The 23169-nt window shown below is 36.3% G+C and overlaps 1 protein-coding gene across 1 annotated transcript in view; it reads left to right on the forward strand.

Annotated features, from left to right (window-relative positions):
• osbp2 (oxysterol binding protein 2) overlaps positions 1-15389 on the forward strand; it is a 29088-nt gene extending 13699 nt beyond the window's left edge. Inside the window, exons 5-15 of the mRNA XM_038293767.1 lie at positions 2604-2724; positions 2824-2890; positions 3917-4054; positions 4133-4378; positions 4521-4641; positions 8398-8501; positions 8610-8705; positions 8913-9097; positions 9180-9400; positions 10158-10405; positions 12016-15389. Of these exons, the coding sequence (XP_038149695.1) occupies positions 2604-2724; positions 2824-2890; positions 3917-4054; positions 4133-4378; positions 4521-4641; positions 8398-8501; positions 8610-8705; positions 8913-9097; positions 9180-9400; positions 10158-10300 (1442 nt within the window). The 3' untranslated portion in view covers positions 10301-10405; positions 12016-15389. The remainder of the gene's footprint in view (positions 1-2603; positions 2725-2823; positions 2891-3916; positions 4055-4132; positions 4379-4520; positions 4642-8397; positions 8502-8609; positions 8706-8912; positions 9098-9179; positions 9401-10157; positions 10406-12015) is intronic.
• The last annotated feature ends 7780 nt before the right edge of the window (positions 15390-23169 follow it).

The following is a 23169-nucleotide window of genomic DNA, read 5'->3' on the forward strand; positions in this document are numbered from 1 at the left end:
TGTAGGATGTGAATATTATCAGGATAAACTTTGGCGGTACATTCAATCCAATTTATTTTATTCAATCTGATTCAACATTCAGTTTTTTATCAACTTGAGTTGTATTTAAAATAATTTATTATTAACATATTCAGTGGTAGCAGTAGATAAATATTACCACATCTAGTTCTAAGGTTTGAAAGAATTTGTCCAAATAACCAAAGTGAGTGAAGAACTTTGCAGCCTTTGCAGCTTTAGCTCCCACTTCACAAACTCCATTGTTTATGAAGTGGAAGCCGCGTCTTATCAGCATCTAATATTATGTTGCATCAAATATTTTTTAGTAGTATTTCACACTTGATCTTGGACTTTTCACATCTTCACTGAGGGTTTCCTGTTTCCATTACTTTTTATTTACGGATTGAAAAGTCTTTGTAGGTAACCAGAGCGAGCTGCTTGTGTAGAAACTCGTAAAGTCAGTCTGAGACTCAGCACCTTGGAAATCTCTGCCTCTTTTAAAATTGAATTTGATCAGTTCATTACTTTTGAACAGTTTCCGTTTAGAAAATAACAGAATGCCATGTGATGTTCTGTAGTTTTTTAATTTTCTAGATTAACGGAGTAAATAATAAACATAATGTTGACCTTAATAAAAGCTCTAGCTAAACATGCTGAGTGCTTCTTTACCGTATTACACTAATTCAGTTTCCTTTTTATTACGTTAACCTAGGAAAGCACACAAGGATGCTTTGTCACTGTAGAATGAAAAAGAAGTGTTTACTTTGACTTTAACTTTAGTATACCGTACTTTATTTGCCCAATATTCAGCAAATCCAGATATAAACTGTGGTCTTACATGGATCAGAGCAGATGATTGATCCTAAGAAAGTATTTGTTGAGTGATGTTGAATTTGCATCAATAATTGTCTCAAGAATCTTTGTCCTAGGTAAGGATAGCTGTAAAACTTTAGCAAAAACTCATCACTTCAGTTTAAATATGTACAAACCAGATAAACTTACCACATTTTTACTTTTGAATGATTGGCTATTGGCTGATTGATACATCTTAGCTAAGTTAAACTTACAAGAAAGCCCAGTTTACTTTGTATTTTATGTTTTTTCTGCTGATATTCTTCTGACCACTTATAGCCTTTTACTCTTGGACATTTACCCAATCAAACGCAAGTATGTTTGGGTTAAGTGCCTTGGCATGGGGGACATTGCCAAATGAGAATAGAAAGCTGAAATAAAAATTTTATTAATCTACCCATTTAGCTCGCCCTGTTAAAATAAACATCAGTACAAGGATATGGGTATCTCTGATTTTTAGTACTTCATAAAACTTATGAAATGTAGATTATATATAAATTCTTCACGGTCTCACAGAATCTAATTTTTTGAATATTATCTCATAGACCTATCTCAGAGCTCCAAGTAATAAACAGAATACAGTATAATAATATAAATTCCTCAGGTTACCCTTCATCTTTAATTGCCTAGTAGTGGATGCTATAAAAGTCTATACTAGAACACAAAAAGAAACTAGATTTAATAGTACATCAGCAAAGCCAGACTTGACTGTCTAAAAAATTAATAAATGTGTGTGTTTAAAAATATAACAGCTTAACATCCACCTTATTTTGGGTTCTCATCGCCTATTTTGCATACCGAAAGAAAAAGCAAATAACTTAGGAACTGTATGCCCAAATTACATGTGCAATACATTATTTGAAAGCAAACACCCTCTGGTTTCTGAATATATAAATTAAAATTGGGTGAGTAGAACACAGACCAACTTGCATCAGTTCAAACATGACTTAAAGTTGTTTTTTTATTCTCAAAATTATATGTCTTTTTTGAACAGCAGTAATAAAGACATTCTTCAGAAAAAGCAGGTTTCATTGTATTATATATGTTCTACATCTTGTCAACCACAAATGCATAAAATTTCAGACCTCTAGCTATAACAGTTCCAGAGCTGTGGGCTTTGGAACTTTTGGTGTCAGCTTGGAGCTGGGCGCAATCGCTCCACCTGCTAGTAAAAATTTTACCGGTGGAATTTTATGCATTCTGAATTATTACCCCCACTTAAGGTCCACCAGGTCCCCGGCAACCAGTTTGGTTTTAAGAGGTTAATTAATGTATTTAAACCAATCAAAACACTTATTGCAAATATATATGTATCATTGTGGCTGGATGCAAAAAGGAATGAAAATGGATAAAAATTACCCACCTTCAGATGTAGCCATGGATTTGGCAATCACAACAGGTAAAATCATCATTTCAAAACTGCTATTTGTAAGTGACAAAAGTTTTTTTTTCAAGTCAAAGGACTTTTCATTATGATAAAATATGTTTAGATGTTAACATTCACCTGGTTAATTGGTTTACGACCTACCAATTCTAATTACTTATAACAAAACACAAATAAAGGTCTGTCTTATTTATTATCCACTGGATTGCTTATGTTTTAACATTTCAATGGCAGTTGGAGAAAAACTAAAGTTGCTTTATTTTACAATTACGCAAGAAATTATTTTCCTTAGCAATATTAAAAAATATATAGTTGTTTAACACAAATTAACTGAAGCGTCAGCTAACCTGTCCCATGTCTACTCCTGCAGGTGTGGATCGCTCTCAAGAAGGGGACACGAGTGATGAAAATGAAGAGGCGGAGTTCTTTGATGCAATGGAGGACGCGCCTTCATTCATAACCGTGACTGCTACTGGAAATATCCAACACAAGTAGGAAGCATCGCCATCTTTAAATGTGCAGCAATCTCTCATACCTGTTCTAGCTACAGTTACCGTTGCTATCTTTCAAACCCATTTCCTTTATTTCAGGCGCTCAGGCAGTAACCAGAGTATTATGAGTGGAGGAGTGCCCAATGACTGGACTCACAATGAGAGTGTAAGTCCAAACAATATTTACTCTAAATGTCAATTATGTGTCTGTCTTCATTTATTGTGTAGAGTGTCTTTTAAAAGTATTCATACCCCCTTTGTTTGGTCATATCTTGTCACATTAACCATCTTTTTGGTCTTAAAATATAATCTAGAGCATGATGCTGCCACCACCAGGCATCAGGGTGAGGATGGTGTATTTAGGGTGATTTGCTGCATTAGTTTTCAGCACACAAAGCTTTTTTCAGCTATAAAAAGATCAATCTTGATCTCAGCTGACCAGAGAGCCTTCTTCAGCAAGTTGGTTGTCCCCTTAATGACCTCTCACTGTCTATAAATGTGATTTCCTATGACGCTCTTTTGACAATGGTTTTCTTTTTTACATCTGTTGACAGATGCTACCTGGACTTACCTTTGTAGCTCTGTGCTCTTCTGAATTAAAAATTTCAGAAGAGGGGTGGGGGGCGCAAGTATTAATATAACTTCAGCGTGTTTGCCCATCCAATCACAGACCTGATTCAGTGGCGCGTCAGAGGTTTGTAAAGTGAGCTTCTCATGAGTGACAGCGGTGACAGCCAATCACACAAGAAAAGACGGAGGGCCAATCAGGAGCTTATGGGCGGTCTAAACTCAGGGAACAGTGCTTCAACTTAAGCTGCTGTTTTCCGCTTGGTCCTAGTGCTCGACGATTATCTGTGTACTGTAGCGTAACATTGTTTTTGGGGCAGTAAGAATTCCTGGGACCAAAATGGACGTTTGAAAAAGTGCAGAGGACATGTCCCCCCAAAAAATTACGTCCATGTCTGTGCTGCACTTTATTTAGGGGTATTACAGTGAAGGGGGCTAAATATAGATTGAGAAAGTCAAAAGTGGATTTTTATTTGCAAAAGAAAAAGAGTTCTTGCTACTTTGTGTTGCATTGTCACATTTGGTAAAAACCACCATAGAAGTTGGTGGGTGTGACAAAATAGGAAAATATTCGGGAGCTGTTGAAAATAGTTGTCATTTAAAAACTCTATATTTTTATTTAAAGGACAACTCTGGCACAAACCAGATGCAGCTACGAAGAACAAGGCGCAGCCGAATCCCTGATAAACCAAACTACTCCCTCAACTTGTGGAGCATCATGAAGAACTGTATCGGAAAGGACCTATCCAGGATTCCCATGCCTGTAAAACAAAAAATATTTTGCAGATAGAAGAATTGGGTAATAGGCTGTTTTTTTTATGTTGATATGCTTTTTGTACAGGTGAACTTCAATGAGCCACTGTCCATGCTACAGCGTCTGACGGAGGATCTGGAATACAGCGAGCTGCTGGACCGGGCGGCTCACTGTGACTCCTCCCTGGAGCAGATGTGCCTCGTCGCCGCCTTTTCTGTCTCATCCTATTCAACTACAGTCCATCGAACCTCTAAGCCCTTCAACCCTCTCCTGGGGGAGACTTATGAGCTGGACCGACTGGAGGAGTATGGCTATCGCTCCATCTCTGAGCAGGTGGGATACCAGATTTTTGTTATTTTTTTCTTCACAGTAAATTTTAAATAGAAACACACCAGTTCAGCCATTAAAGCAAATGATGCGATGGGTCGGCATTTAATATCTGTGCCTAACTCTAGCTGATACTGATTGATCCCAGGTCAGCCATCATCCACCAGCTGCAGCCCACCATGTGGCATCAGAACGAGGCTGGACTTTGTGGCAGCACATTACCATCGATAGCAAGTTTCGTGGGAAGTATATTTCTGTCGTGCCATTAGGTAAGACGCTATCAGCAGCTATTAAAACACAAATTCCTCTACAATATTTGCACACCTGGTCAATGCCTTGGCAAAATCCTAAAATAACATCCTCATTTTGCAGCAGCAGCATCATAACACACAGACATTTTAATAAGATGCAACCTTTGTGTTGTTTCAATCTCTTTACAAAAAAACAACTTTCTTTAATAGTTGACATTGATTAGATGGTCTATAAACTCTTGAGTAGTGTTCCAAAAAAGTAAAAAAAAAAAAAAATCCACTGGACTTCGTTTCCAAGTTTGAAGAAGTTTCCATCCCCGTCCAGGAAGCTTTTTCAATTCAAAATGTCAGAAATAGCGTTGAGTTCGAAGCTTTATACAGTAGCCCAACAAAGCCTTGCTTTTGTTTAGAAAACATGCAAATTAAAATGGACGAACAGGACCACCTCTTTGGAATGGCGGTCCTTTGGCTCCTTTTGTAAGCCTGCAATGCCCCATACCTGTCTATGGCATTGAGAGAATCTTCACCAGCATCTTGATTAGTAATCAATTTAGTTTCTTTTAGTTTCCTTTCTTGAAAATACAGGACATTTTTAAGCCACAAGGACAAGATTGCATATCATTGGAGTAAAACTCTGCTAACCTGTATGAATCAAGAAAGGGTTTCAAGTAAATAGCGTCTCCTGTGAAACACTCATCCTCTAAAGTCCATCAATACTAACCTAACATGAAGCCATGGGCCTATTTGCCTTTTTATTTTGTGTACATATTTAGTATAAAATGTCCTTAAGGACTCCTCTCTACCAGAAAATTGAAAATGGAATAACCTCAACAAACTATCTGAGACTAAACTCTCTTCATGGCCATTTTACTCCCCGGACCTGTGGACTGACCTAAAGGGATGAAAACTTACAGTGAGTAAAATAAGTATTTGAGCACCCTGCGATTTTGCAAGTTCTCCCACTCAGTCAGACATTTTCATCTTAGGTGCATGTCCACTGTGAAAGACAGCTTCCAATAAAGACATGCGGAAATCATAATGTAAAATTTATTTGCATGTTGCAGCTGCTAATAATTATTTCAACAGCTGTGAAAATCAATGGTTATATTTGGTACAATAGCATTTGTTTCCAATTACAGAGGTAAATCATTTCCTTTAGTTTTTCACCAGGTTTGCACACACTAAAGGAGGGATTTTGGTCCACTCTTCCACACAGATCTTCTCTAGATCAGACAGGTTTCTGGGCTATCGCTGACAAATACAGAGTTTGAGCTCCATCCAAAGGTTATCTACAGGTGCTGGTCATAAAATTAGAATATCATGAAAAAGTAGATTGATTTCAGTAATTCCATTTAAAAAGTGAAACTTGTATATTATATTCATACATTACATACAAACTCATATATTTCAGATGTTTATTTTGTTTAATTTTGATGATTACAAATGACAACAAATGAAAATCTCAAATTCATCATATCAGAAAATTAGAATATTGTGAAAAGGTTCAAAATTGATGGCCCCTGGTGCCACACTCTAATCAGCTAATTAACTCAAACCACCTGCAAAAGCCTTTAAATGGTCTTTCAGTCTAGTTCTATAGGCTACACAATCATGGGGAAGACTGCTGACTTGACAGTTGTCCAAAAGACGACCATCGACACCTTGCACAAGGAGGGCAAGACACAAAAGGTCATCGCTAAAGAGGCTGGCTGTTCACAGAGCTCAGTGTCCAAGCACATTAATAGAGAGGCGAAGGGAAGGAAAAGATGTGGTCGAAAAAAGTGTACAAGCAAGAGAGATAACCGCACCCTGGAGAGGATTGTGAAACAAAACCCATTCAAAAATGTGGGGGAGATTCACAAAGAGTGGACTGCAGCTGGAGTGAGTGCTTCAAGAACCACCACACACAGACGTATGAAAGACATGGGTTTCTGCTGTCGCATTCCTTGTGTCAAGCCACTCTTGAACCACAGACAGCGTCAGAAGCGTCTTGCCTGGGCTAAAGAGAAACAGGACTGGACTGCTGGTGAGTGGTCCAAAGTCATGTTCTCTGATGAAAGTAAATTTTGCATTTCCTTTGGAAATCAAGGTCCCAGAGTCTGGAGGAAAAGAAGAGAGGCACTTCATCCACGTTGCTTGAAGTCCAGTGTAAAGTTTCCACAGTCAGTGATGGTTTGGGGTGCCATGTCATCTGCTGGTGTTGGTCCATTGTGTTTTCTGAGGTCCAGGGTCAACGCAGCCACATACCAGGAAGTTTTAGAGCACTTCATGCTTCCTGCAGCTGACCAACTTTTTGGAGATGCAGATTTCATTTTCCAACAGGACTTGGCACCTGCACACAGTGCCAAAGCTACCAGTACCTGGTTGAAGGACCATGGTATCCCTGTTCTTAATTGGCCAGCAAAATCTCCTGACCTTAACCCCATAGAAAATCTATGGGGTATTGTGAAGAAGAAGATGCAATACACCAGACCCAACAATTCAGAAGAGCTAAAAGCCACTATTAGACCAACCTGGGCTATCATAACACCTGAGCAGTGCCACAGACTGATCGACTCCATGCCACGCCGCATTGCTGCAGTAATACAGGCCAAAGGAGGCCCAACTAAATACTGAGTGCTGTACATGCTCATACTTTTCATGTTCATACTTTTCAGTTGGCCAACATTTCTATAAATCCTTTGTTTTTATTGGTCTTCAGTAATATTCTAATTTTCTGATATGATGAATTTGAGATTTTCATTTGTTGTCATTTGTAATCATCAAAATTAAACAAAATAAACATCTGAAATATATGAGTTTGTATGTAATGTATGAATATAATATACAAGTTTCACTTTTTAAATGGAATTACTGAAATCAATCTACTTTTTCATGATATTCTAATTTTATGACCAGCACCTGTAATGGGTTTAAGTTTGGAGACTGGCTAGGCCACACCAGAACCTTGATATGTTTCTTCCAGATCCTCTCCTTGGTTATCCTGGCTGTGTGCTTCGGGTCATTGTCATTGTGGAAGACCCAGCCTTCACCCATCTTCAATGCTCTAACTGAGGGAAGGAGGTTGTTCTGCAAAATCTCACAATATATGGCCCCGGTCATCCTCTCCCTAATGTAGTGCAGTCACCCTGTCGCATGTGCAGAAAAACACCCCTAAGCATGATACTACCACCCCATGCTTCACAGTAGGGACAGTGTTTTGGGAATAGTGCTCTGCACTCTTCTTCATCCATACCCAGAGTGTGGAATAAAGACTAAAATGTTCTATTTTGGTCTCACATAACTTTCTCCTTTGACTCCTCTGGATCATCAGTCATGTTTAGCTTCTAAACCTTTCTAATAATTTCTCTAACACGGATGCTGCATAATTTGTAAGACTGAGAACTTGCAACACCATATGGTGATCAAATGCCTCAATTCCTCACTGTAAGAGCAGACACTGGGCTGAGATCTATCTAAAGATGTGTGAAAAGAAATGGTTAGAAATCCTTCTCTCTGTAGACTCTGACCTTGGTAAGATGAAGCACTATCATTAAAAGCAAAGGCCTGTCCCAGTGTTACTCAACAAACCAAAATTTGTTTTTCTTTATAGTTCATTTATTCCATTAAATAACTTAAAGAATAAGTTTACAGGTTTTTCAATTACTCATTTTAATGATTATGAGATAAATTCATTTAGAGTTTTTTAATGCATCATTTTCTAAAGGTACCAATGACTGGAGGATTCTGTGTTAAGAAAAAATGTAGCTAGACCGATGTTGTTTATATTTTCAGGCAACATTCACCTGCAGTTTCATTCTAGTGGAAACCATTATGTGTGGAGCAAGGTCACATCAACTGTCCACAACATCATTGTAGGGAAACTTTGGATTGATCAGGTGGGTTTAGACTCCTAAGTGATAGAAATTACATTTCATGAGGCATTTTAGAAACCCTTTACTAATATCTGTCCTTCTTTATGTCCTTCTGTCTGACACCGCTGACAGTCTGGAGACATTGACCTTGTGAACACCACCACAAAGGACACCTGCCGTCTCAAATTCTCCCCATACAGCTACTTCTCCAGAGACGTTCCACGGAAAGTAAGCATCACTGCTCCGCTAAGCTACAGACAAGTGTTTGTTAAACTTGTGCTAGAGAGTATGGAGCAGAGATTTTTTTTTATTGCTGTGGATAGAAAAGGAATTTTTTTCCATTGACCTAAAAAAAATGCATCAAATTATTTCCAATTTTGAAGAACCTTGTTTAACTAAACTCATCTCCTTTTGTTTCTTTCCCATATTCCGTAGGTAACGGGTGTAGTGGAGGACGCACAGGGCACAGCCCATTACATCCTATCAGGAACCTGGGATGACAAAATGGAAAGTGCAAAAATTGTGGAGAGCAGCCGGGGGTCTGGGGGCTCGGAGGGAAAACAAAAAACTGTTTATCAGACTCTGCAACCCAAACTATTGTGGAAAAAATATCCACTTCCGTATGTTTCAGAAACCAAAAAAATCCAATAAAATCCAAATGACTTGTAAGCAAACGTCTGACACTTCTTTATTTCTTCTCAGAGACAATGCAGAGAACATGCACTATTTCTCTGCCCTGGCACTGACCTTGAATGAGCCCGAGGATGGTGTCGCACCAACAGACAGCCGTCTGCGACCGGACCAGCGTCTGATGGAGGCGGGCTTGTGGGATGAGGCAAATATTGAGAAGCAGCGGCTTGAGGACCATCAGAGACTGGAGAGGAAAAGAAGGGAGGCGCAAGCTAACCAGGCCCTGGAGGAAGGTGAGCACTTGGTCCCAAAACCATAAGATTGTTGAGCTTTTCATCAGAAAAAGCTGGAAAAGAGCTGAAAACAATCTAGATTCCTGTGAAAAAAATATTGTAGCAGAGGTCATGTTGCTTTCTGCCTGAAGTGACAGACCGGGAAACTAGGAGGCTGATCAGAGAACCAGCTAAGAGATCAAGGGTAAACCTGAAGGAGCTGCAAAGAGTCTTCAAAGACAAGAAATCCAAGCATACAGACAGAACTACAAAGTAATGGCTAGACTGAAAGAATATAGTTTGTTGGAATGGCCCAGTCAAAGTTCAGATCAGAGACTAATAAAGACTCAAGGCTCTCTGTACGGCCATGTTCAGCTGATGTTTACAGAGGCTCTCTGTCCAATCAGAGCAGAGCTGTTTGAAAAAAAAAGAATGGACAAAAAATATCCAGTCTCTGTTTAAAGCAGGTGGTGACATGCGTCAAACAAGCAGCAGTAACCGCAGTAAAAGATAGTTTCACAAATGATTTACTTTGAGGCTAATGACCAGTTATAGATATTTATTACATATTGATAGTGATAAAAAACATATTACGTATTGATAGTGATAAAGAAAAAAAAAATTATGCATAATGTTCCATCCACTTCATGATTGGCTATATTTTAAACAATTAAAACATGCTAATAATGGAAGAAAAAAAAATTATGGGAAGAAAAACAAATATTTTTTTTTTTTAATGAAAGTTTTTTTTCTTAATTCTGGTTACGCCTGTTTACAGGGCAAGACATCGAAGGTTACCAGCCAGTGTGGTTCGAGAAGAGAACCAATGAAAACACAGGAGAAACATCCTACATGTACAGAGGCGGCTACTGGGAAGCAAAAGAAAGACAAGACTGGAATCATTGTCCTGAGATCTTTTAGGTATCATAGTAAAGATAGGGGAGAGGGCTAGGTGAGCAGGTGGCAGAAATGGAGATAGCTATTTACACTTTTAAAGCACAAAACCTCCAGCCTCCACTTCCTGTACAGGTGCTGGTCATAAAATTAGAATATCATGAAAAAGTAGATTGATTTCAGTAATTCCATTTAAAAAGTGAAACTTGTATATTATATTCATACATTACATACAAACTCATATATTTCAGATGTTTATTTTGTTTAATTTTGATGATTACAAATGACAACAAATGAAAATCTCAAATTCATCATATCAGAAAATTAGAATATTGTGAAAAGGTTCAAAATTGATGGCCCCTGGTGCCACACTCTAATCAGCTAATTAACTCAAACCACCTGCAAAAGCCTTTAAATGGTCTTTCAGTCTAGTTCTATAGGCTACACAATCATGGGGAAGACTGCTGACTTGACAGTTGTCCAAAAGACGACCATCGACACCTTGCACAAGGAGGGCAAGACACAAAAGGTCATCGCTAAAGAGGCTGGCTGTTCACAGAGCTCAGTGTCCAAGCACATTAATAGAGAGGCGAAGGGAAGGAAAAGATGTGGTCGAAAAAAGTGTACAAGCAAGAGAGATAACCGCACCCTGGAGAGGATTGTGAAACAAAACCCATTCAAAAATGTGGGGGAGATTCACAAAGAGTGGACTGCAGCTGGAGTGAGTGCTTCAAGAACCACCACACACAGACGTATGAAAGACATGGGTTTCTGCTGTCGCATTCCTTGTGTCAAGCCACTCTTGAACCACAGACAGCGTCAGAAGCGTCTTGCCTGGGCTAAAGAGAAACAGGACTGGACTGCTGGTGAGTGGTCCAAAGTCATGTTCTCTGATGAAAGTAAATTTTGCATTTCCTTTGGAAATCAAGGTCCCAGAGTCTGGAGGAAAAGAAGAGAGGCACTTCATCCACGTTGCTTGAAGTCCAGTGTAAAGTTTCCACAGTCAGTGATGGTTTGGGGTGCCATGTCATCTGCTGGTGTTGGTCCATTGTGTTTTCTGAGGTCCAGGGTCAACGCAGCCACATACCAGGAAGTTTTAGAGCACTTCATGCTTCCTGCAGCTGACCAACTTTTTGGAGATGCAGATTTCATTTTCCAACAGGACTTGGCACCTGCACACAGTGCCAAAGCTACCAGTACCTGGTTGAAGGACCATGGTATCCCTGTTCTTAATTGGCCAGCAAACTCTCCTGACCTTAACCCCATAGAAAATCTATGGGGTATTGTGAAGAAGAAGATGCAATACACCAGACCCAACAATTCAGAAGAGCTAAAAGCCCCTATTAGAGCAACCTGGGCTATCATAACACCTGAGCAGTGCCACAGACTGATCGACTCCATGCCACGCCGCATTGCTGCAGTAATACAGGCCAAAGGAGGCCCAACTAAATACTGAGTGCTGTACATGCTCATACTTTTCATGTTCATACTTTTCAGTTGGCCAACATTTCTATAAATCCTTTGTTTTTATTGGTCTTCAGTAATATTCTAATTTTCTGATATGATGAATTTGAGATTTTCATTTGTTGTCATTTGTAATCATCAAAATTAAACAAAATAAACATCTGAAATATATGAGTTTGTATGTAATGTATGAATATAATATACAAGTTTCACTTTTTAAATGGAATTACTGAAATCAATCTACTTTTTCATGATATTCTAATTTTATGACCAGCACCTGTATGTGTTTGATCTCTGTTCCAGCTGTGCTACCAGGATGCATGGCTTCAGTGCTCTGCAGAACCTATTTATGTAAGCAGTTTGGGTTCTGTTTGCCTGTCTGCGAGATGATTCAGATTAAGTTTACAAGGAACAATATGAGCACTAAAACACACCTAACCAAGATTGCATGATCATACCTGGGGATACGGAGTTCTCTCTGCTATGAGCACTGAATGTCATTCTAATCAAAGATGGGTACCAGGGGCATCAGTCTTTGAAAAAGTGAGGCAAAGCCTTCCTCTGTGCTGTAAAAGTGAGCATGATTTTGTAATCACTCCTGTTTATTTTTCTCAAAATTGCACAAATAAGTGGCCTCTATAAACAAGAACCTCATTGGATTATTTTTTTTTTCAAATTTGAATTCCCTGGAAAGTTTAACTGTTTTATATTTCTGAACTGTTTACAGATAATTAAGGGTACTATATTTTAATGCTAAGATTTACTATAATTTAATGAACTTTTTTTGTTATGTAAACATTAATCATTCCAATTAAAAACCAGACCGCAAGAGTAGATAAGGAATTTATATGGTTTGTAAACTACTAGAATTTCTGAGAAAATGTTTATTTTTCCTCATCGCTCTGCACTTTATCCTCCAGAATTACATATCAAAAAACAAATTTCTGACGTTTTTCAAAATAAAAAAGTTAAAAAAAAAATTATATAAAAGCAATTTCAATTATAATGTAATTTAAAAAAAAAACTTTCCATCAGACAGAGGGGAAACAGTTTTTTTTAGAGAAAAACACAAGTGAACCTATTCTGCTGCATTTCAAGTCCTAAAAGAACAATTTGCTTAAAGCTTTCCTAATGTGACTGTGCCGTTTTAACAGAAAAATCAAGAACTGCTTAAAAACAAATAAGCCAGTGATCTATAAATGCATTGTTGTGTGGAGATATATTTATCCAGATGAAATGCTATTAATGCTTCACTCCACAGTTTAGTTGATAGAGCAATAAAAATAAAAGGATTTATGATAAAATATCTATGAAAGAAGAGCCTTGTCTCAGATGATAGGAGCAGTATAATCTGATCTAACACAAGCGTGTGAAGAGACACTATTACGAAATGTGTGTGGAGGATAACAAATTCTATTTCATTATTTCACTTTTTTTTTTTTTGTTCTGCGCTCAAGTAGGAGGGTTATGACATCATCATGTGGGAAGAAAGGTGATAATTCATGTTAATCTATGGAGAGAGAAAATAGATACAGAAATGTGTTGTTTTTTTACCAATAGACCCTCATATACAGGATTGATTGCATTTTCAAAATTGTGGTTGACCTTTTAAAATTTAAAACTATTATAAGGTTAAGTCATGACTTATTTCAGGCTTTGTTTAGCTATTGTAAAAGGTTCTGAAAAAAGCATGAAACAAACTGAAATTTCAATGAAATTGAATTGTGGCTTAACATTTGTCCGATTCTCCCTATATAAACTTAAAACTGTTTGGAAAAAGAGGCAAAAGCAGGCTTTGATTAGAAGCTCTTTAAATCTTACAAACTCTTATGTGCTCACTTCACACTCCTCCAGTTTAAAGTCTTCTATTGGAGATTTCTAATACTTGATTATATCATAGCAAAGAACTCAGCAAGGAAAACACGTTGCTCTTCATAATGAACGGTGTGTTAGCAAATATAAAAAGCAGCTTTCAAATTATGGTTTCACTTTTAAAGGAAATGTTTTCCAACTCGACATGGGCTTATGGGGAAAAAGCAAATGCCATCCTTGGCAGCAACAGTTGCAATCAAACATTTAGACCATTTCCATCAATGCATGGGAAGACATTTTAGCCCACTACTCCTTCACTTTAGCCACAACAGAGTTTATTTTTTACCATCCTGTTTAAGTCATACAGCAGCATCAAGTCTGGACTTTGATTTGAACATTCCAATATCCTTATTTTGTTTTTTTTCCTAAATAATAAATACATTAGTATTTTCAATACTTTGGTGCTGAAATCTCACTGTTATTATTTAAATGCATGCAATGACCTCATGTTTGATTTATTTAGTATGTTTCTCAACCTGCAGTAAATAATGATAAATCCAATAAAGCAACAAATTGAGTAAAATATATATATAAAAATTTCCTTAATTTAAAAATAACCAAAAATATATGTTATTTTCTGATCTGCAGCTAAAGTTATAAAACCTATTTTTTGGAGAAAAGCATGCAGAACATTGAGGAAAACTCTTGAACTTCCTATAAAATGACTTTAGAAAGTTAGACATCAATACTTTAAGAACCATCCAGATTTGTCCTACTAAAGTCCTAAAAAGATGCTAGGATTCATATCAAGATGTTCTCTAATGCATAAATCAGCAAACAATAAGAACTTCTATTGGTGCTCAAAAGTGATTCTAGCCTTAATTTGAGTATTTAACAAAACACTAATCTATAGTAAGTATGCCCTAGAAATAAAAGTTTTTATACAGATGCTAGATGGTTTTAATGTCTTCAGACTCATAAGGATTTTTTTTCCGGTGATTGTTTATGGTTATAAAACTTAGGATATTAATATGTTAAGCAATTATTTTAAATATATAAAGGTAAAGATATAAAGATATTCATGACAGATATGTGAATTATTGTTTATATGTAAATATAAAGATTTTTCTTTTTGTTCTTTATGTTGCTTTACTAAGATACTATATGTCAGCAATAATAATAATATATAAACAGCTATTTAAGCACAAAAAGCACTATTATGTCAAGCTAGTTTAGATTTCCATTAGATGAGTGGTGGTTTAGTCGCTTACATGGATATGACTAGTAAATATCCTCCTTAGGCAACAATTACCTATGTATTTATAACTTACTGTGTATAACAATAGGGCATGGTTCATGGCTGCCAGGTCAGCGTTGGCCTGCATTTAAAAACAATACTGTAGAACTAGAAGCTCATGTGTAATTTCACGCTATTGAACATGTTTGACATTACTTGAATATTAATACTTATCACTTTTTCTCGCCGGGTGGAGTGGTAGAAAATGAACACAGCCACTGAGATGTTGCAAAGGTGAAATTGTGAATGTATGTAATACGACCTATGAAATCCTATTCAAATTAGGCACCAGGTGTTGTTAATCAGGTGAAACACAGTGCAGAATCTGAAGGTTTCCATGGCAGTATAAACAGTAGCTATGCATGGTTTCAGAGTGCGACTGCACTTTAGTAGTGAGCAGCCTTCTTACCTTGCAGTATTTGTGGAATTCTTGTGCACATATAATGTTAATTCACCTTTTGTGCCCATTTACCTCAGAAAATTACATTTTTTTCGAAATCCAATAAAAATACTACAGAAGAACCTCTGTGATATGGTTCAGTCAAAAGCTTGTTTCTGTTGTTTTTTTTCCTAATAGTTGAAAAGAAAGGCATCAAAAGTTCGACAGTGAACTAACACAACATTTTTATCCTTGTTTTATGTGAAGTTTAAGTTTTCACAGGTCTTGTATATTATGCCATCCTTTGTTTTGAACTATGTTCTAGGAAGTGGATGATATTGATAAACACATCCTTAATTTTTTTTAATTTATTTTATTTATTTATTTTTTAGTAAATATTTTTTAGTAAAATTAACAGGCAATGTTCACACGATGCCAGCAGCAACTCATCACTCTACACATGCAAAGAAATCAAACCCCAGCAAGTCTACAAACAATGATAGATGTATCCAATGATGGAGAGAAAAGAAAGGTGCAAATAGAGAAAAATCCCAGCTGAAATCTATATGTTTTCAGAATGAAATACAGAAAACAGGATTTAAGTCATAAGTGGAAAAAACCTCATCACACCGTAAACTGGACTTGACCTGGTGGCTTCTGCAAGATTTCACTATAACATTATCTGAGGACTTGTCCCAGCTAAGGAGCAATTGTCGAAATCTTCTAAAAGACCTGAAATTAGCAGATAAAACCTTTTATTTTTCAGGGGAAAAAAATAACTAAGGCCCTCAGCTGACATGGCATGCTCACAACATGACTCCACTGTTGAAAACAACATGTTAAAATCTAGCGGGGAAAAAAAACATTTAAACAAAATACTAGAATATAATCTGCTGACAGCAACTTAAGAAACTGTTAGAACACGGCATGTTTGGGAGTAAAATTTGCACACCACATCTCCACTAAAATGCCATAACATCAGTGAACTCTGGAGGTGCTGGAAACATGATGGTGAAGGGCCCTTATTGCTTCATATAAGACTAGCAGGATTCATATACAGGTGCTGGTCATAAAATTAGAATATCATGAAAAAGTAGATTGATTTCAGTAATTCCATTTAAAAAGTGAAACTTGTATATTATATTCATACATTACATACAAACTCATATATTTCAGATGTTTATTTTGTTTAATTTTGATGATTACAAATGACAACAAATGAAAATCTCAAATTCATCATATCAGAAAATTAGAATATTGTGAAAAGGTTCAAAATTGATGGCCCCTGGTGCCACACTCTAATCAGCTAATTAACTCAAACCACCTGCAAAAGCCTTTAAATGGTCTTTCAGTCTAGTTCTATAGGCTACACAATCATGGGGAAGACTGCTGACTTGACAGTTGTCCAAAAGACGACCATCGACACCTTGCACAAGGAGGGCAAGACACAAAAGGTCATCGCTAAAGAGGCTGGCTGTTCACAGAGCTCAGTGTCCAAGCACATTAATAGAGAGGCGAAGGGAAGGAAAAGATGTGGTCGAAAAAAGTGTACAAGCAAGAGAGATAACCGCACCCTGGAGAGGATTGTGAAACAAAACCCATTCAAAAATGTGGGGGAGATTCACAAAGAGTGGACTGCAGCTGGAGTGAGTGCTTCAAGAACCACCACACACAGACGTATGAAAGACATGGGTTTCTGCTGTCGCATTCCTTGTGTCAAGCCACTCTTGAACCACAGACAGCGTCAGAAGCGTCTTGCCTGGGCTAAAGAGAAACAGGACTGGACTGCTGGTGAGTGGTCCAAAGTCATGTTCTCTGATGAAAGTAAATTTTGCATTTCCTTTGGAAATCAAAGTCCCAGAGTCTGGAGGAAAAGAAGAGAGGCACTTCATCCACGTTGCTTGAAGTCCAGTGTAAAGTTTCCACAGTCAGTGATGGTTTGGGGTGCCATGTCATCTGCTGGTGTTGGTCCATTGTGTTTTCTGAGGTCCAGGGTCAACGCAGCCACATACCAGGAAGTTTTAGAGCACTTCATGCTTCCTGCAGCTGACCAACTTTTTGGAGATGCAGATTTCATTTTCCAACAGGACTTGGCACCTGCACACAGTGCCAAAGCTACCAGTACCTGGTTGAAGGACCATGGTATCCCTGTTCTTAATTGGCCAGCAAACTCTCCTGACCTTAACCCCATAGAAAATCTATGGGGTATTGTGAAGAAGAAGATGCAATACACCAGACCCAACAATTCAGAAGAGCTAAAAGCCACTATTAGAGCAACCTGGGCTATCATAACACCTGAGCAGTGCCACAGACTGATCGACTCCATGCCACGCCGCATTGCTGCAGTAATACAGGCCAAAGGAGGCCCAACTAAATACTGAGTGCTGTACATGCTCATACTTTTCATGTTCATACTTTTCAGTTGGCCAACATTTCTATAAATCCTTTGTTTTTATTGGTCTTCAGTAATATTCTAATTTTCTGATATGATGAATTTGAGATTTTCATTTGTTGTCATTTGTAATCATCAAAATTAAACAAAATAAACATCTGAAATATATGAGTTTGTATGTAATGTATGAATATAATATACACGTTTCACTTTTTAAATGGAATTACTGAAATCAATCTACTTTTTCATGATATTCTAATTTTATGACCAGCACCTGTAATTGAACAAATGGAAAATTATACTGATATTGTCTTGATGATAATATGCTGCCATCTACCAGGATGATGAGGATGAAACAAGGATAGAGGACAGAACACAAAGAACGAAAGTCTCTTTTGGTTTTGTAGAGAAAAAAATAAAGATGTAGGAATTGTCATCTGGCCTATCTATGGATGAAACAAAAGATCAGGGTTAATTGAAGGAACCCAAGGAATTATAGGATTAGCAGACTGAAATAAGGCCTAGGAAAAGCATGCAAGAGGCGCATTGAAGCTGTCATCACTAATAAAGGCTTTTATTCACAGTAATTATGATTATAAAACATCAGTAAACATCTTATCACACATAATTTATGACATCCATGGTTTGATTTCTTTGCATGACAGGCCATGGCGACAATGACAAAGGCCCAACAGTGTCTCCAATTTAACGATCCTCACCCTGAGGACACATCTAGCCTTGTGTGGCAGATACAGAGTGCTGAGGTGCAACAGTAGTGCCATAATTGATGTGAAATACTCCCAAATTAACATTTCTGATTGATGATCAAAACTGTATTTATTGTTTGCATAGTTTTTGCTGGAGTTTATGCACCTAATATGGATCACTAGATTTATTTTATTGCACTGGTATATTGTAAGCTGGCACAGAACAATATATATTTATTTTTATGGGTGAAGTGAATGATACCAGCACTTGGTGGGAATTTAATTCCAGTTGCGTCTTTATAAAAAATAAATTGGTTTTCTGTTCAGAAGTTCACCCTCCTGTATGTGGAAATCAAATTCAATACAAGGTTTTACCATTTTTCTTGCATTTCAATGTAGTTGTAAATTTTACACCCTGTAATTAAGCCTTAAAAAACATTGTGAAAAAAAGGGGGTATTAATAGTTTGTGGATTCTGAGGTTCTGTTGACTTAAGCGTTTTAATACGAACCATTTCCATATGAATGATATGGAAATGGTTCCAATGAAAATTTAAAAAAAAGATAAACGATTAACTAATCATTAGGCTGTGATCACGGAGAAGTTGTACGTTGATTTCAGACCTTGATAAAAAAAATAAAATAAAAATAAGCTGTGCTCATACTGCTTTGATACTTTCTCGCAGAATACCGACACCTGCTGGAATTTTAAAGACACTGCAGGCAGCTTATTAGACAGACTAAACTTAATTGATTTGATGACCTATTAGTACAGTGATATCATTTAAGTTATTATTGGTTATATTGTATTATTTTATATCTATGTTTAAATGGAAAATATCTTTGATATTTTTAGATGCAGCAAATAAATAATGAAAACATAACGTGAAAATTTAGGGGAAAATGTGAATGAGGATGCTTGTGGACTAGGATTTTAAATCATATAAACAGTAAATACACTAAGAGTCAATTTGAAATTAACTTTAAATCAGATATGTTGAGTGATAACTGAGAAGAAAAGTAAAATTAAAACGGAACAGCTAATACGTTCCAAAATTATTCATAATTTTAATGATAAACCGCAAAGACTAGACATTTTTACCAGATGCATCATGTCGACAGATCAGAGGCGTAGCCAGAAAATCCTAATAGGGGTGGTGGCCAGTCAATAACCAATGTAAACTGAAAGGTTGCCGAAAGGCACCAGAACCTCAGGGTCAATCTTCTCTATTTCAATAGCAACAAGCAAAACATCCATATTTTCTAAATAAAGACAAACTCTACTTTCCTGCAGCCTTTGCTAACAAATAGATGCATATATTTAAACATCTATGCTGTGTAAATAAAAGGTATAGTGGACACAATTTTTTCAGGTTTGAGTTCTGGGGTGAACATATTTTACATTCTCATTACCTTTTATCAATAATCATACTGCAAAAAAAAATGATATTTAAATCTACTAATATCCACATTTAATGAATTTTTAAGTTATCATTAAAGTAGTTATTTATCTATGATTTCACCGAAGACTCCTAGATGACTTACAGAGACCGATAATTTTATCTTTACCCCAAATAATTCAAAATTTAGTTTTGAAAAGAACAGGAATTCTGTATCATCTTTAATGTTTGTACATTGATATGCATAATTAACCAGTGTTTCTGTTATCATTATTTGTTAATATATGAAAAAATGTTTAATAAGCTTGAACATTCCCCTTCAGAGTATTGCTGCTGAGGGGAAAAAAATGGTAGGGGTGGCCATGGACACCTCTGGCCCCCCATCCAACTCCGCCCCTGCGACAGATACGTTTTTAAACAGTTTAGGGTGTCAGTCAGTTAAAAACAACTCCTGTATCGATCACATTACTTTCTTTAAACCACAGCGCACCGATACAGCAGTTTTTGCTCTATGGGCTCGACGCAAGCACGGACTCATCACTAGAATAAACTATTTAAAAAAGAAAAAAGAAGTGGCATAGCCCTTTAAATAATAATGAAACACACCTCCCACTCTTCTGGTCGATAGCATAGATATCCATAATAAAGGCTAGATGTCTCGTCCGCGCTGCTGGCCAATGGGGGTCGACGTCCGCACGTGGCGGCCATCTTACCACAGGCAGCTCGCTCATTCGTAGCATTGTGTTTCAATGGCGCATGTACTGAAATAACCATAACTTCCTCAATTGTCTAACTATTCTCAAACTGTTTGGTTTGTTAAAAAAAAAAAGTCAGACATGTAGTTGTGATACTGCGCACTTAGGAATAATTATAACCATGGAATTTCATATGAAAAGAACACTGAATAGAATACACACATGCACAAAGTATTTATGTTAAATCAATATCTGCTATTAAAACTCAGTGTACAGAATGGCAACCATATATATATGGTCCCAGAAAAAAAAATAAATAAATAAATAAAAAAAAAATATATATATATATATTTTATATATAATGTATATATACAATATATATATAATATATATATATATATATATAATATATATTGTATATATATATATATATACACTATATATATATATACAATATATATATACACTATATATATATATATATATATATATATATATATTATATATATATTGTATATATACATTATATATAAAATATATATATATATTATATATATAATGTATATATACATTATATATATATATTTTATATATAATGTATATATACAATATATATATATAATATATATATATATATTGTGTATATATATATATATATATAATATATATATATATAATATATATAATATATATATATATTGTATATATATATATATATATATATATATATATATATTGTGTATATATATATTGTATATATATATATATATATATTGTGTATATATATATTGTATATATATATATATATATATATATATATTGTATATATAATATATACATATATATATATATATAATATATATATATATTTTATATATAATGTATATATACAATATATATATATATATATATATATATATACACTATATTGCCAAAAGTATTTGCTCACCTGCCTTGACTCACATATGAGCTTAAGTGACATCCCGTTCCTAATCCATAGGGTTCAATATGACGTCGGTCCACCCTTTGCAGCTAGAACAGCTTCAACTCTTCTGGGAAGGCTGTCCACAAGGTTTAGGAGTGTGTTTATGGGAATTTTTGACCATTCTTCCAGAAGCGCATTTGTGAGGTTGCACACTGATGTTGGACGAGAAGGCCTGGCTCTCAGTCTCCGCTCTAATTCATCCCAAAGGTGTTCTATCGGGTTGAGGTCAGGACTCTGTGCAGGCCAGTCAAGTTCATCCACACCAGACTCTGTCATCCATGTCTTTATGGACCTTGCTTTGTGCACTGGTGCACAGTCATGTTGGAAGAGGAAGGGGCCAGCTCCAAACTGTTCCCACAAAGTTGGGAGCATGGAATTGTCCAAAATGTCTTGGTATGCTGAAGCATTCAGAGTTCCTTTCACTGGAACTAAGGGGCCAAGCCCAGCTCCTGAAAAACAACCCCACACCATAATCCCCCCTCCAACAAACTTTACACTTGGCACAATGCAGTCAGACAAGTACCGTTCTCCTGGCAACCGCCAAACCCAGACCCGTCCATCAGATTGCCAGATGGAGAAGCGCGATTCGTCACTCCAGAGAACGCGTCTCCACTGCTCTAGAGTCCAGTGGCGGCGTGCTTTACACCACCGCATCCGACGCTTTGCATTGCACTTGGTGATGTATGGCTTGGATGCAGCTGCTCGACCATGGAAACCCATTCCATGAAGCTCTCTGCGCACTGTTCTTGAGCTAATCTGAAGGCCACATGAAGTTTGGAGGTCTGTAGTGATTGACTCTGCAGAAAGTTGGCGACCTCTTCGCACTATGCGCGTCAGCATCCGCTGACCCCGCTCCGTCAGTTTACGTGGCCTACCACTTCGTGGCTGAGTTGCTGTCGTTCCCAAACACTTCCATTTTCTTATAATACAGCTGACAGTTGACTGTGGAATATTTAGGAGCGAGGAAATTTCACGACTGGATTTGTTGCACAGGTGGCATCCTATCACAGTTCCACGCTGGAATTCACTGAGCTCCTGAGAGCGACCCATTCTTTCACAAATGTTTGTAAAAACAGTCTGCATGCCTAGGTGCTTGAATTTATACACCTGTGGCCATGGAAGTGATTGGAACACCTGATTCCAATAATTTGGATGGGTGAGCAAATACTTTTGGCAATATAGTGTATATATATATATTGTATATATAATATATACATATATATATATATAATATATATATATATTTTATATATAATGTATATATACAATATATATATATATATATATATATATATATATATTGTATATATACATTATATATAAAATATATATATACAATATATATATATATATGTATATATTATATATATATATATATATATATATATATATATATATATATATATATATATATATATATATATATATATATATATATATATATATATTGTATATATAATATATACATATATATATATAATATATATATATATTTTATATATAATGTATATATACAATATATATATATATATATATATATATATATATATATATATATATATATATATATATATATATATATATATATATATATATAATATATATAAGAATTCAATGAGATAAGAGTATTTGTGTTCGTGCTGATCACTCACCTTACATTAAGTACCACAGAGCACACAGAAAGCCTGCCTGTGGTAAGATGGCTGCCCGGTGATGCCGTTTGAGACTCCGCCGTAAGACATCTAGCCTTTATTATGGATATCTATG

Source organism: Cyprinodon tularosa, unplaced genomic scaffold, assembly GCF_016077235.1.
Source record: "Cyprinodon tularosa strain WSP-4 unplaced genomic scaffold, ASM1607723v1 ctg33, whole genome shotgun sequence".
NCBI classification, from domain to species: domain Eukaryota; kingdom Metazoa; phylum Chordata; class Actinopteri; order Cyprinodontiformes; family Cyprinodontidae; genus Cyprinodon; species Cyprinodon tularosa.